The sequence below is a fragment of the Zosterops lateralis genome (genome assembly GCF_965231275.1).
Source record: "Zosterops lateralis genome assembly, chromosome: Z".
In the NCBI taxonomy this organism is placed as follows: Eukaryota; Metazoa; Chordata; class Aves; order Passeriformes; family Zosteropidae; genus Zosterops; species Zosterops lateralis.
Window position 1 is genome coordinate 76898535 of NC_139800.1, and position 16119 is coordinate 76914653.

A 16119-nucleotide genomic window follows, 5' to 3' on the forward strand; every position below is an offset into this window, starting at 1 on the left:
ACACCCCTGCCAAAATCTCACGGTATCTCTGCCCTTCCAAAGAGAAACCCCACCCTGGAAAGAAAGTAGCCAGCTGCACCCTCCCCAACCTTGACCATTTCTTTTGTCTCTTATGTACCAGTCTTATTCTCTCTTAGTGGCAGTTGGGACAAAATTCCATGAGAGAAAGAGACAAAAGGAAAAAATCCTAACCCACAACACCTCAGTTAAATGTTTGGAAATTGCAGCCATAGCACCATTCCTGTTGGGTAGTGTTGAAAGGGGATGTTTTCCTAGACACCAAGTTTCATCTCAGCACCTTCCACCAAGTTTACAGCCAGAGCTTAGTGACTACATAGAAAACAACATCTTGCAATGGCAGCAGGTGATCTCCTCCAGAAGATCTTCCATGGCTTCTAAATGAGATAGAGAAGTAAGAAATCTAAGAAAAGCTTGACCTACTTGCTATCTTGACAGAATTGTTCTGTCAATTTCTTTGAAATTTGGGAACTGGCATTGAGTAATTCCACCTCTTTATTTATTGCGTGTTTCACAATGAATAATTTCTTTATTTTTTAGTTTAGAGAGTTAAACAAGGCCCTTCACCAATATCAGACAATGTCATGTAACAGCACTAGTTGGTCAATCAAAATTGGCCAACCTCCTTACGTCTATGTTAGCCACATAAGAGAAGGAAGGGCAGCTGTGAGTGAACACACTTGCCTGTTGATTTAACTAGTGCTTGACCCATTCAGATTGTGTTAAAGGTGAAGGGCTTGCACCAGCATTTGAAGAATGGAACAAGACTTCTCTTCTTAGTCCTCAGTAAATGTCTGGATCCCACAGGCTCTGACAAATTTCAAGTACATCTTCCAGTCTCAGTTTGGAAATCACATTTGTTTTACAGTCATTCTGTGGGCTTTCTCTAAATCTGTCCATCACCTTATAATCAACAAAGATGAGAGCATGCTCCCTTGAAGAACTTGGTGTGCCAGAATATCTCAGAAGGAGCCAAACTCTTCATGGGCTGCACAGTGGGAACACGACAGACAGGGGCATGAACTGACACAGGAGAGGCCCTGTAGGATCTGAAGTTGTGCAGTCTGTCTCTGTGGTGGTTTTTAAGACCCACCTAGATGAACCCCTGAGCTGCATGGCCTGGCTCCATAGCTGGACCTGTTTTGAGGGATGTCTGAAACTTCCTTCCAACCTGGGTCATACCATTACCTTGCTGCTCATTCACTTTGTTAATTCCAGTCGTTATGGTGTGTTTAAGGAAAACCTTTGTGTGGCTACAAGTGTGCTTAGCATAGAAGAGCAGCACTGGTTCACCCAGAGTATAGGACAAGATGGAGAATTGTTTGGCATGCACCACCCAGGAGTCTGAGAAACTTGCTCAGTGCAGAGGCTGGGTTTTCAAAAGAATGCCATAGTTTTGGGTTGCCTCTTTTTAGTGTGGAATTGAACAAAACAACATACACCAGTGTCTGAATGATGACAAAAAGCAATTGTGGAGCTAAGCCACTTCCAGACAAAAGAGACTGATTCAAATTTCCTCTCTGCTCATATGAATAGTGGCTGTTTATTTTTTTTTTTTTCAGCAGAATTTTACAAACAAACGAACAAATACACACCCACCCCACAACCTGAAAGAAGATAACTCTTGCATTAAGAGACTAGATTAACATATAGGGGCATGATTTCAGCTCTGCTCCTCTCAACCTGAAAATGGGATGAAATAAGAGCAACAGTGGAGAGGCAAGGGTTTCTCCTGTAAAATCCCCTTCAGGCTCAGGACTGACCTGAGGTCCAAGCCAGTCCAGATAAGTCAGGCACAAAGGGCTGAGGGAGAATGAGATCCTGGAGGTGATGAGTGCAGTCCTGGAATAGGAGCTATGGAGTGAAGCCAGGCATAAGAACTGCACTTGTCAGATGCTCTGTTAGGCCTGGAGTATTCCACTGGTTATTAGGACTTCTCTAAATAATTGAAACACAGGATTAAGTAACAAATTCAATTATTTTACACAAGAAATTATCATCAGATTATGTACCTGGTGAATGGCTTTCAGGGATTGTCAAATTTTGAGGCTTGGTAACAGTGGGAGATTTTTTGATTGCACGGCCCCTGTGTCTGTGTTTTTGTGCAAGTGGTTCTTCTCTGGTTCTTGTGACTGGAGGGGAAATTTTGAAAATGTAATGCCAAATACTTCTGTGGCATAAGAACTGGAACAGCTATTGGGGTGGAAAAGGTGCTCAGGTAATGACTGGTGATGGGTTCCCTTCTGGTTGCCCAGTGCTGTTTGCTTGTGGTGATGCTCCAGCGCATGCGTGGTGCCCAGGTGTCTTCTGCAATTTTACCAGCAGAATAGTGATTATTACAACACCAATGTGCCTGGCTGAACCTGTCTTTCCAACAGAAAATGTTTTGATAAAAACTGAAATGTTTCATCAAAACTTGTTGTCTTTGATGATTTTTCTGTATAGAGGGTCCATCACTGGAGCCTGTCATGACAGTGGGGTGTCCAGCAGCAACAGGCTCTGTGTGCCATCAGACAGAGTCTCTTTATTTGGAACTAGTACCTAATAGGTACCCTGATTTGTCATCTTGTCTCTGTTCTGCTTAATTTTTTATACCAATATGCAGACAATTTCTGGTGTTTGTAGGTATATTTCTGAAGGTGAGGAGCCCATTTCCCTGCCCCATGGGCAGGTAGGGCAGACAGAATGTGTGTCCCTGGGGTGAGGAATGCTGTCCTCCCCAGTCTCCAGCACCTTGTCCTGGAGCCTTCACATTCTAGACCTGGTGCTGGTCTGACTTGGTTGTCAGTGGGCCTCATATAATTAGCAAAGGGGAAAACCAGCTCAAGACTTACCCCACAAGATGAGTGGGGTCCTGTGCCTGTTCATCCTTGCTGAATGTCACATCAAAGCAAGCACTGCATCACTCCCTGATGTTCCCTTGCCCAGGGCCTCCATTTGCACGAGGCATTGCCTGCAGCATGCATGAAGGGCCAAGGAGCATCTCCCTCACCCCCCATTCCCAGCAGCCATCCTGACACTTTGTTTTCAGGACAGAACACTCTGGTTAAGATATCCAAGTCAGTCACTTTGCCTGCTGTCACTGCACAGAGTTTGTTCAGTTCCTGCTGCCTTTCTAATCCCACCCCTCCAAGGACATGTAATCAGAAAGTGCTGCACAGTGTTTCTGAAAACAACATTTGCACATGTAAAATCACAGAATTGTTAAGGTTGGAAAAGACCTTTAAGATCAAATCCAACTGTCAGCTCAGCACCACCACCATATTTATCATTAAACCATATCCACATGTTTTTTGAACATTTCCAGGGATGGTGACTCCACCACTTACCTGGGCAGCCTGTTCCAATGATTTAGAAACCTTTCTGTAATATATTTTTTTTCTAATATCTTACCTTTTCCTATATTTCCTACCTTCTCAAGCACAGAACTATACAATCATTTAGATTAGAAAAGACCTTTAGATTTCTGGCTTTTCCATAAATGTGCTGTAATGAAAACTGCCCTACAATACTGTGGACCTTTACTGTTCTGGTTCAGGTGTGAGTGAAGAAGTGAAAGAAAAGCTTTGGAAAATTATGGGGGGTTTTGTTTAATGTGGGGAGTTTTTAATTTGTTTTTGCCTTTTTTTTTCCTAATAAGATCAGTTCCATATTAGGGATTTGATGGGGAATTCAGCATTGTAGGGAACGTTCCACCCCAAAAATGGAAGGCAGAATGCTCTTGACCTCCACAGGATCACCAGACTCCAAGGGTCACCAACAGGAAAAGCAAAAGTCTTCTGGAAAATGAAGAATGTGTATCACTTGGAGTTTGGCTTTGAAATACAGGAGTTCATGAGGTGACATGGATTTGTTCAGCTTGGACTTTCCAAAAGTCCACAAAACAGCAAACTCTGCAGCTTTCTCTGTTGGCTTTCCCCTGTGTAAAGGTTTGGGTCCATGGAGGTTCAGTGACTAAAGGGACTTTGGCTACCCATGAGCCTTGGACCCTGGTAAACTGCCACTTGGTAATCACACCACTTTGAGACCAGTTTATTGTACACAATGCTTAATATGATACAAAAAATGCTATGACAGGAATCTGAGAGGGCATTTGTGAAACACCTTTGGTTAGTTCATGTGAAAGCATTACATAAACACCACCTGTTCTTGAAAATTTGTTCAAGATTTCTCAAGTGTCAGGAGCCATCACTGGGATGAATATCTGGCAATATTGCTGCCAGCCTCACGCATTCTCAGTGTGCACTCACATTTCTGATTCATATTTCTCCATAAGGAAATACCTGACTGTGCTGAGGGTTGTGTTTTCTTTTGTAGAGAGTCATGATTAGTGCTTCAGTGGAAGCAGAGGAGCCACCATGATGGAGGGTTGTACCTTTCCTCCTCCTCCAGCTGCAACTGTTGGTGTTGAGAGGGAAAGTGTCCAGTTCCTGTCCTGAGAAACAGCATATTTTAACAATATCTTGTAGCAATTAGAGGCATAAAATTAGAGGCAGATGCAGGCACTGGCGTTGCAACACTGGAACCAGGAGCAGGCTCCTACAAAATCTGTTTTGGAGTTTCTGCTTTTCTCAGTGAACTGAACAGGGAAGCTCTGGCATGGAGACAGAAAGGAAGAGCCTCTGCAGGATTGGGCACTGCTGATGAGAGTGGGTGGAGGATTGGGTGAGTCATCCTATCGTTTTGTGTCCTGCAGGAGACACAGCAACGTTTGTATTACACAGAGAGGTGCTAGAGTTGTTGAGTACAAATATGTGATGTTGAAAATAGCAGATCCTGGTGGAAACAGAAGTTGGCTTTGTCACTGTGTTGGTGTTGGTGTTTCTGTTCATCCAGACGCTCATTAGCAACCAGGTGGGGCTGTAAATCTAGAAAGCCACCTCAGCTCATTGTGTATGTTTTCCTCTCTTGGGCTGGCCTTAGGTGGTTTTTGGTAGAGGCTTATTTTTGAAAACCACAGGAAGTTTATTGCTCTTGAGGACGTAGTTTAGTGAAGGCCTTGGCAGTGTTAACTCTTGGACCCAATGATCTTAGAGGGCTTTTCATCTTCATTGATTCGTGATTCTGTGAGAGGCCACTGGCCATTTCTGCCCCCGCTGGGCACTGGAGACTGCAATGGCCCATGAAGGCTTTGCTTGGAAAACACCCATCTGAGCATCTGCAGGTCTCTGCTCTCTTCCCATCAGACCCTCCCAGAGATCCAAGGACAGCAGGCATGAGGGATTGCCCAGCAGGGATTTGGCGGACTGACAGGTCCATCGAGCACATGCCCAGGCACTGCACACACTACTCAGGCATTGCTTTTGTTCAGCCTGCTACCTCTGACTAAGAAACAATATTAAAAACATTTCCAGCAGCCAGCCTGGGCAGTGTTCTGTGCTGCAGCTTCATGGGGTTTTGCTGCTCACTATGAGTAGCCTCAGTGGCACGTGCATGTGCGTGACTGTGTGCATGGGTGTGATTTACTGGCCTGTGCAATTCCACATGTCTTTAAAATTATAGTGCCCGTTTCCTGCTGAAATAATTTCTACATAGAGAGGCTCCTATTACAGCAAGAGGAGCATGGACGTCATGATTTATTATTATTTATGGTCCCAGGGTCTTGTTTATGCACGATGGGTTAGGTGCTCAGGATAGAAATGCCATTATGCAAATGACATTGAATGTCCTTACTGAGCCTAAATAATTTTTGTGTTGGACGATTAAACCTCATCTGTTATTGATATGGGCTGCAGTCGGGCTATTAAAGAGTCCCAACAGTACTTACTCCCAGTAATGGGAAAATTGAGAGGAAGAGGCTAAACAATTGCCTCAAGTGTGCCGTGATTGTCTGGTAGGAGTGGAACATAACAAACCCCCTGAATGGAAATCGTGTTTACTACTTAGGGATAAATAAAAAGAGAGAACACGCAATAAATTGTGCTTTGTGATCTGAATTGGTGCACCAGAGAATTTGCGTACTTTCAATTTACTTATTTATTTGATTTTTTTTTTCTTTTTTTTTTTTTTTTTTTTTCAGGGGGAGAGGGGGCAGTGTGATTGGGATGTAGATACCACAAGCAGCCAGGAAGGATTCCTGCAGTGTGTGCCCCTGGCCGAGTGGCTGGGGAGAGCTGTCCTCCTCGGAGCTGCGCCGATGCTGCGCCGTCCGCTCTGACACAGCTGTGCAGTCACATTTTGATCAGTGTTGATAGCTTATGAATTCCAAAATTGACAAAATTTACAGAAAAATGAGGATAATCCATCTTCCTTAGCAGCCTGTCAGGAGCTGGCTATACTTCATAATCTTCAATTACAGATGCTATTTTCAGACATTTACATGCAGATATTAGAACAAAATGAAAATGAGAAACAAAGAGTGAATGGAAATGCAGCTATTTATATGTATAAAAGAAAAAACAACAGGTAAATTCTAGGCATTTAGATTGGATTTAGGCGTCTCTTTGGAAAATCTGAGAATAGCTACACCCACTTATGAATTGCACTGTGGAAATGTAAAATGTAGTATATCATTTCCCATATGCAGATAATGTGAAGATTGGGTCAAAAACAGGTCAGTTATTTTGAAATATGAGGGTAAATGTGTTCATGGCAGGGTGCACGAGCTAATTCTCACTGCCTTCAAAGGAATGTCTGGGGATGTGTACAATCCTAATTGGATTTGGGCTAAAATGAAGCACAGCTGTTAACTTTTTATAAACATATATATATTGTGAAAGGGAGGTTCAGAAATACTCAGTTTAAACTGAGGGAAAAAGGTTGTACCACTGAAATCAAACTTCGCATTCTGTGAGACAGCAATGAGCCCAATGTGGCTGAAAACAAAGAGCAACAAGGGTTTGGCCCCAGTTACGTGTGTAAATATTATTTGCTCCAAAGTAGGATTGGTTTTGGTGTCAGCAGTGGCCAGTGCAGGGAATATAATGTAAATTATTAAATGGGGTGGTGGCTGGCAGGCAGCAGTGGTGAGACTTTGATGTATAGGTTTCTGGGAGTCTTTCCCAGCCATATCATGGGTGGCTGAGGAGGAGGGCATTAGGCTGGATTTTCCATTCCCATGAAATTCCAGGCAGAGCAGTAGTGGTGACTGTGCAGCTCCAAACGGTGCTGGGTTTGTGAAAGCCTGGGGAGATTAATTAGAACTGCTTTGGATTAAACTCTTCGAACCATGTCTAATGTTACAAAATTTTTCCCTTTGTCAGGCTGAGGTGTGGGTTTCTGTGGACAGCCTGCCTGGCGTGTGCCACTTTTGCCTCTATTTATTAATTAATTTTAAAATATTAAGATGTGATAACTTGGAGATATTTGGTGTGAGGTCTGGTTTGCTGCTGCTATCAGGGATGAGCAGGAGGTGTGGTGGATGTGATCTGGGGGACAACACTGTACCTTTCAGGAACTTCAATGGAAGTTTTTTTGGCAATGAAGTCTCTCGATGCACCATCTCTGTAAGGAAGAAAAGCAGAGCACATAGTCAGACTAAGCCCTGAAGCCCCAAGCTGGCACCTTGCACTGATGGTCTGAGCTCCTGTTGAGCTGCTGCTGCATCCTGAGCACTATCTTGGGCCTGGGGGCAACTGTGCCAGTGGCAGGAGAGCACAGAAGGTATTATTTCATGCCTGCCTGGTGTTCTGATTTGGAAAATATAGTAGATGCAAAAAGCAACATGTTTCAGTGCAAAAAAGCAAGTCTCAGTGGACCCCAGCTGGTTCACTTTAATGGCCATTTGCCCTGTGCAGCAGCTTGTGTCTGTCTTTGCTTGGTGCAGTTTCTTCAGCAGCATTGTGAGGTCTGTGCCCCACAGAGGGATGGAGTGCAAAGGAGATACATTTGTCTCACACCTCAAGGGTCACAGCACTGCTGCAGGGCTCATTCCAGCCTCTGTTAGCTCCCTGAGATTCCCACATTGACAAAAGAACCAGGCTGTTTCAGAGTGTGGCCTTGTTCCCTACAGTGTGTCCATCTTTTCCCAACATTTTAGGATAAAATCCCAGGTATATCTGAAAGAGACAATCTCTTTGCACGTGGGGTGGGTTGACTTTTTGCTGTGTTACACTCAGGCATCTTCACAGAAAAAGTGCAGGGTGACGCTGGTTGTGGTCTGCTTCTCTGCTTTTCTGTAATGCAGCAGGTTTGAAAGCAATTGTGAAACCCTTCTGCACCTTTTTTCTTTCCCTCACATCCATCACTCCAAGGGGATTAATAGTTAGAAATAAAGCTTTTGTAGTGGCGGTGGATTCAAAACTTTACTTAGAGCAGAAACCTTCCCGTTTTCACTTTGCAGAGAAGCGTAATGGGGAGGAACTGTGCAGACCCTGCTGCTGCAAGAGAAGTTATGCTGCTGCTAATAGGCTCACAGAGATTACTCCTCTCCTTACCACTGCAGCCACTCCCTCCAGCTCCCTCTGCCAGAGCCGAGCCAGAGCAGAGTAGGATAGAGCAGGGGAAACACATGAGATCTGGTCTAGCCCCTCCTTTCAGTTTGTCCTTCTCAGTCTCTCTTTTATATATTCCTCGTTTCACATGTCTGTGTTTTCTCTCCTCCATGCTATGGCAGTGGTGCTCCATGCTGATGAGACAGTGCGTGGTACAACCGCAGGCAGTCATTTTTCAGGTAATTTCTAGGGTAATGAACACCCGTCTCTTGCTTTTTCACCTACCAAGCAGAAGGTCAGGCTTCCTGCTGCACAAGGAGCAGCAGGCCATGGCCATGATGGTCATTCTGGGCTGTTTCTCACCAGCAGCAGTGCCAGCTCACCAGTGCAGGAGCCAAGTCTGAGATCCCTTCTGCTGCGCTCACCCCAATCAGCTGGAGAAGCTCTTGGAAAGGGTTGGCAGGAGGGTTCAGCAGGAGGGTCTCAGTGGGGCCATGCAGTGAGGGGCTGCTCCATAAGCACTGCCTTCCCCTGGGGTTTCCTTTCTTCTCCACATGGAGTGCCTGAAAGGAAGACATTTGCCTGGGGGGTAGTGGGAAGAGGGGATGCCACTGTACCCCTCATGAGTGGTTCAACACCCAACCTTGTGAGCCCACTGTGTCAGAGAGGTTTTTACTTTTTCAGGAGATTCTAGAGTCTCATGGCCCCTCCATGGGGGTGAGGAGAGCTGCAGAGAGTATCCATGGTCTGGTTTTAGGGTGAAGGCTCTTCTGCTCTGCACCCCTGATGCCCCATTCTTTGGGGGCCAGAAGATGCCTCTGCTGACCATCACCTCCCTGCAGTGCCTTGCTGTTGGCAGCACTGTTTCCTTTTCTGCCCACAGCAAGGGCTGGTCACTGTCACTTTGCCAGCCCAGTGCTGGCCCTGGCTCCACTGCTTTGCAGTGTAAACTGTAACTGCAGGCATGGATGTGATGTAAGAGGGTTGCTCCTCCACTGGGACTGCATGATAAGAGGGAAGTCAGCAATCAGAAGGGCTGCCCCTCAGCCTGCACTTGCTCTGCCTCAGTGCTGGAAAGAGTGCAGTGCTTGCTCCGTGTGGCTGCTGGTGTTCAGCTGATGGTGGTTCCAAGGAGGAATCTGGGCACAGCAAAGTAGCTGGAAAATCCCTTAAAGTCCTTCTATTCTTACCTCTAGAAAAAGTTGCTGGCCATTGCAGAAGGCATGCACCTCCTGTCTGCAGGAAATTATTGGGACCAAAAGCAGGGAAGAACCCCAAATCTTCGTTTTGCACATCTTCAGCTCATTCCTACCACAGTGCTGCTTGGCTGTGGGCTCTCCATCTACACTGTGCTGAGCAACCATAATGCTTCCAGTCCCTCCAGTCTGCAGATGTCGTCCCATGGTTTGGGACTGCACCACTGCATATTGCACCAGCTCACTATGGTGCAGTGATATGGAGGAGCACAGGCCACCTCTGTTGTGACTCTTGCCAGGTTATGCTACACTCTGGTTGCTGCTTCCTTGGCACTAGAACTGGTCAGTTTCTCCAACCTCAGAGGGCTACTCATAGCTCATTGGCATGGTGCTTCTAGGTCATTACAGTTAAAAGTCTTAACTCTGGTCCTGTTTTTCCCAGAGTCAGTTCCTTGGCTTCCTGAAGGGAAGCAAGCTATGGAGTTACATATTCCCAAGTCTAAGAATTGCAGTTGAGGGCTCAGGCTGGTTTGAGTTGGGTTTGTAGTTTGGGATGTACACCTCCTTCCTCAGTCCCCTCATGTGACCCAGCCCATGGCAGGGGTCCCATTCCAGCTGGATGCGTCCTCCCAAACTGCAGGTCTGGAGCTCTCACTTTGTAATTAGGAAACCATATTCATTCTCTGCCTGTTGGGGGTGGTGGATCAGCACCCCATGGGGAGATCCAAAGAGATTTTCTAATCTTGATATGGTGCAGTAATGGCTTTCATAGACCAATATGAGTGAAATCAGGCATCCTTCCTCAGGTATTTGTGTGTGCTCTTCCAGAGATACCAGAAACACCAAACAGCAGCACTCCTCTGCTGTGCTGCCAGCCTATCCATGCTTATGCATCACCAGCTGCATGGAGTGTCTCTGCAGGGCTATTCTCTGATGTTTTGTCAGATTAGGGTTTTGGGGAAAGAAAAAAAAATCTAGCAGTGGCTCCATATGTGCATATATCCTGCATAGGGGAAAGGTGGGGTTGGAGACTCAGGAAAACATGGAATGGTGTGGGAAGGATGAGAAATGCATTGTGGTGTGATGCTGAATGAGAAGAATGAGCTTTGGTTACAATTCCAGGAAGGAGAAAGGCTGGACCATTACTGGCATCCTCTGCAGAGGAGGGAGGTTCCCAGGGCTGTCATCTCCCAGGAGCAGAAGTGGGGATGAGGTACAGGATGGGGTGTCTTTGAGGCAGTGGTGGTAGACAAAAAGGCCTAAGTGCATGACAGCAAGGCAAAAGTGAGGGCAGAGAGGGTGTTGGAGGAGGCATGAGCTGAAAGAACTTAGGAACAGTACAACTTTAATACAAAGGTTATGTAGGATCCTAGGAGACAAGTCAGAGGACTCTGATGCATGGGCTGGATGTAGGACAGCAGCTGGTCCCTGGTAAAATGTATTTTGCATGCTCATCCACCAGAGGTTTTTATGGGAGATCCTTCAAGGTGACAGGCCGTACTTCTACCTTATGCAAGTGGTGTCTGCAGAAAAACCATGTTTATTACACAGAACTGTTAATACAGGACTGTCCATGTAAATTACCTTCTGTTTGAGTGAGACATGAGCTACAGAGACATCAGCAGGGATTCCTGGCCAAAGTGCTGATTTAGTGGCAAGCACCAGATTATGTGCTGTGTTCTCAGAGAAACTTGCAGGAAGGAGAATGATGTATTCACTCAGATCAGCTTTTGTTTTCTTAAAATAAAGAAGGTTAACTTATTTTGATGTCACATCCCTGGAACTGTTCAAGACCTGGTTGGATGGGACCTTGAACAGCCTGGTCTAGTGGAAAGTGTCCCTGCCTGTGGTAGAGGGTAGGATAAGTTGGTCTTTAAGGTACCTTCCAATCCAAACTAGTCTGTGTTTTTCTGAGTTTTTTTTTGGTTGCTCAAAAACCCCTTCATGTGGTCTTGCGTTCATCTGCCTTTCTTATCTTTGCACAGCTTCTGCATTGACTTAATCTTCAGGAATTCATTAGGGATTGGCATTACAGTGGCTGCTCTTCAGTTTACCTGTTCCCATTGCAGTTCTTTATTTGAAGTCAATCTCCAGTTGATATGGGCATGACTGCTGTCTCACAAATAAGGGATTAAAACTCAAAGGGCATATAGCAGGGAACAGAGAACTTTGAAAGAAAACTTTCCAGAGTTGTGGGAATGATCCTGACAATAAGAAATCATTGAAAAAGGGCAAATGAAGATGAGGTTTGTGCCATGTACATATACATCCTTTAGATGCATGTATTGGCCTCATCAGCTATAGAATGCTGTAGCTTCAGAGCCTTAAACAGGGTTATTAGACACAAATACTCTGATTTCTGAGGATCTGTACTTGCTTACCATAGCCTCTTTCAGGTAATGAGATTAAGAAATTATTTGGAAATGTCCTTACCATAGTCAGGTGATTTATTTTTAAATAACTTGGATTTAGAATCAGTTAGCTACAAATGCATCCATTAAGCAATGTCTTATATACACATACCTTTTCTTTCCTGTGAGATGATGAAGAAATGCAACATTCCCAAGAACAGGGAAACTGGAAAACCTGTTCCCACATTCTCGTTAGTGCATGTCCCCTCAAGTGCCAACACTAAAATGTGGAGAGTATGGAGGTTAAGAGGCATGAACATTTTTCCCTAACAAGAAAGTAGCTTGCACTTGGCAGGTAATCTACAAATTTTCCTCTTTCAGGAAAGCCTTGTTACATATTAATGAGTTTGGCTTTAGTTTTAGAAAGAAAACCTATTTTGGTGTTCTTCATGAACACTGGTGATAAGCCCAGACTCACTTATTGAACAGTTTGAATGTTGAAAAGCCCAGTGTAAATGGTCATTGCCTTTAACACTGGCTGAACAAAAGGATTTTTGAGTTCTGTATTGCATCTACTTTCTGTTGGCACATGCAAAAAAAAAAAAAAAAAAAAAAAAAAAAAAAAAGCTCTTGATTAGTAAATTTATTGCCACTAAAATGTCTTTTGTTTCTTTTTTCAGGCAACTGAATACTCAGCCATGGCCTCACTAGCTGGTGGATTGGATGACATGAAGGCAAATATAACCAGTCCTACTTCTGCAGATTTGGGAGCAAGTGTTCCTGGGCCTCAGTCCTATCCTATTGTCACAGGTAAACGATTTTCAAACACCCAGGAATACTATGAATTGTCTGTGCCTTCATATTCCATAATGATGTCCTTTATGGAAGAATTGTGTCAGATGTGGAGTCATTTGCTCAAAAAGTCTCTTTTTGAGTGTGATTTCATATGAGCTCTTGCTGAAAGTCAGCTGCATGGCTTATCTAAATTGTTTGTGTGTATTTGTAGCTGACAGATGGAGCATCCATCCATTTTTTACAGGAAAGGACGTGCCCCTTCACCCCAAAAGTACATCCTGAATACCACCACATCACTTAAAAGCAGAATGCTTGCCTCTGCTTTTGGGCTTTGGTTCTCATTTTTCATAAATGTACCTGGTATGTTTGACTGGATGGAGTTTTTGTGACAGTTCAAACTAGCCTGAATTTTGGAAGCTCATTTTGTACTGTTTCTGAATTGTACCTGTGCACTTAAGTTGAGCATTTAAATGAAAAGCAAAGGTTGTTTGTTCAAGGGATGCCACATCATCTGCATTGCTTGCAAGGAAATTGCCAAATGATAAGCAAACTATTAAATTATGTCCCGAATTAGTTGTGCAAATCAGAAAAAAATGAAGCCTCTTAAAATTTAAAGGCCCTGTGTTTCGTATGAATGTTAGCTCTGTGTGTTACTGCTATGTCTAATCAGTGCAAATTGGATTTTCTCTGTTTTGACAAAGGTTGGATGTAATGCTTTATTTTGTAGCTACAATGGAAGCTTATACTGATTTTTTTAAGTATTACTATGTCTTTAAACTCTTACAATCTCATCTAGCAGAGGGGAAGTTTTGAAAACAAATGTTGTCACAAAGTTGTTTTAACCCAGTACAGCATCAGTCTTCAGCTTTTCTTGACAAATTTAAGGAGGATTCAAAAGAGATTGGTGCATTAAAGAAATACATGTGTACCTTGAAGTGGGAGGGGAGAGACTTCTTGTAATATCTGTCTGGTTCTGAATATGTGCTTTGAGTGTTGGACTCACAGATAAGAAAGGTGTCTAGGGGTGGATGGATGGACAGAAAGAGGGACTTCTTGAGGTGTGTGGCTTGTAAGATATAAGGAGATAGAGTGTTGATACAGATATATCTATGTCCATCAGGAGTCTGTGCTGGAACCATTGTTATCTAATGTTTTCATCAGTGACACAGAGGGATCATGGGCATCCTCAGCAGATTTGCAGCTGACACCAAGCTGAGAGTGCAGTAACACCCCTGAAAGATAGGGCCATCCAAGAGAGACTTGGAAAAGGTCTAGAAGTGGCCCATGGGAATCTCATGAGGTTTGAAAAGGCCAGATGCTGATGCTCCCCTGGGTTGGGGCTACTCCCAGGATTGATCCAGGCAGGGGACAAAGAGGCTGGGAGTAGCCCTGGGGGAAGGACTTTTGTGGGTGCTGTTGGGTCAGAAGTGGCCCTGCCCCGGCCGTGTGTGCCAGGACCCCAAACCCCTCTGCTGGCCTGACCCCCAGTGTGGGCAACAGGGGAGGGGGATTCCGCCCCTCTGCCCTGCTCAGGTGAGACCCCACCTGCAGAGCTGCCCCAGCCCTGAGGTACCCAGCACAGCAAAGAGCTGGAGCTGCTGGAGCCAGGCCAGAGGAAGCATCCTAGTTGATCAGAGGGCTGGAACACCTCTGCTATAAGGAAAGGTTGAGATAATTGGAATTTTTCAGGCTGGAGAAAAGAAAACTTTGGGATGACCTAACTGCAGCCTCTGTCATCTTCTAAGGGACTGCTCATCCAGGATTTATACCTGGCCAAAATGAGGTTCAGTCAAGAGCTGTTATGGCTGATACATCAGCAGCACTTCTTTTTTTTACACTGGTTTCAGTGCTCTCACATGTCTCATGTTGCTACTTCCTTAGAGTGTTGTGAGCTGATTGATCACATTTGTTAGAGTAAAACCTACTACAGAGGTGATGCTGCAGAGTTCAGTATGGATTGCACAGAGGTTCTCCCTGTGATGTTACCTACATTTGAGCAAAAGTTCCAAATGTTAAATTTGCTAGTCCTCCTCAAAAACATGGAGCAGGCTTTATGAACAGCAGGTTCTAGAAAAAAACCTGCCATTAGTCTTAAATATTGAATTGTAGTGACAGCTACAACAGAACACATTTTTCAAGACACTGGGTATTTATATCTTTAATTTGACAGTGCCGTAGAGTTTTCTATCAACAGCATTCATAAAACATAGATTTACATGAGGATATGAAAAGTCTGCTATAACCTATGCCTTTTGATATGTATTTGGAGGAAGTTGTCTACCTGCTATACTTTCATATTCTTCTTAATAGCCATAGGAATTGTTTTGTGCTGGCCATGCTCTGGAAGTGCACAGAAATCCCCATCGTGATCTGGGCCCAAAATGTATGCCTGAGTCATGCTCCCTACTCTGAGGCTTCCTGAGGAGCTGGAAGGGATTTGCAAGTTGTCAGGAGCAGGAAGGATTCAGTAGCAAGCTGTTCTTTGTAATGTGCAAGGCATGTCCATTACAATACACTTGGTGCATTTTTCACTCTAGTTCTGGAAAATTTCTCTATTTTCTCCCAAAATATAAGTAATCTTTTCAGTCACAACTCTTTCCCCAGCCTGTTTCCTTGGTGGGACAGGGAATTTGGAAAAGGAGGCACATTTATTGACCCTGTTTCACTTGTAAGCATAAGGTGCATATTGCCATGGGACTTTCATCTGTGGCAGTTATCTCTGAAAATTGGGAGCTGGGAAATGAGATGTCTTATAACCACAACAGTGTCTGCAAGCACACCACCTACTCTGCCTTCTCAGAGCTTTTTTTGAGGTCTGTGGTCTGACCAAAGCTGTGGAAGATCCAGATTTGTTTAGTATTCTGTGGCTGGATGGGCAGGGGATGATGGGTGATCAATAAGGTAACAATCCCTGGAGGAAGACCAGCTTTGTATCAGCCCCACTTCAATGGTAAGGCCCTTACTGATGAGAGAAATGAGAAATCCTGCCAGAACCACCTCCTGGTCCTTGGCCTCCCTCAGTTCAGAAGAGCCTAATCCTCATAGATCCATGATGGCATTTTCCATGTGAACTACTCCTCACTGAGGAGGAACGGCCAGCCTTACCTCTGGTCTTCTCTTGAGATTCAGGAAGCTGCATTGCTTTTAATTTCTTCACCTTTTCTTGAGTGTTTCCACTCTTCCTTGTTCCATACAGGCTGTCCTGTGGTGTATGTGAACAAACTCAAAGAATGAAGGTGAAAGCTTTGGGGGGCAACACATTTTAGCATGCTAGGTAGTGTGTTTTCCACTGTAAAAGTGAGGGTTAAATGGATAAAAGTTCAGCAAATGTCCAAAGTCTGTGTTTGGTGGTGTTAATGCCTTAAGGCTGATCTCACTTCCACGTTG

At 44.5% G+C, this 16119-nt stretch overlaps 1 protein-coding gene across 3 annotated transcripts in view; it reads left to right on the forward strand.

Moving 5' to 3' along the window:
• The window catches only part of PAX5 (paired box 5), a 130902-nt gene that overhangs the window by 59649 nt on the left and 55134 nt on the right, over nucleotides 1-16119 (forward strand). For 2 of the 3 annotated variants that reach the window (XM_083883897.1, XM_083883896.1), the window contains exon 7: nucleotides 12618-12747. In XM_083883897.1, the coding sequence (XP_083740023.1) occupies nucleotides 12618-12747 (130 nt within the window). Of the gene's footprint in view, nucleotides 1-8572; nucleotides 8630-12617; nucleotides 12748-16119 lie in introns of all 3 variants that reach the window. The other variant, XM_083883898.1, reaches the window with a different exon arrangement.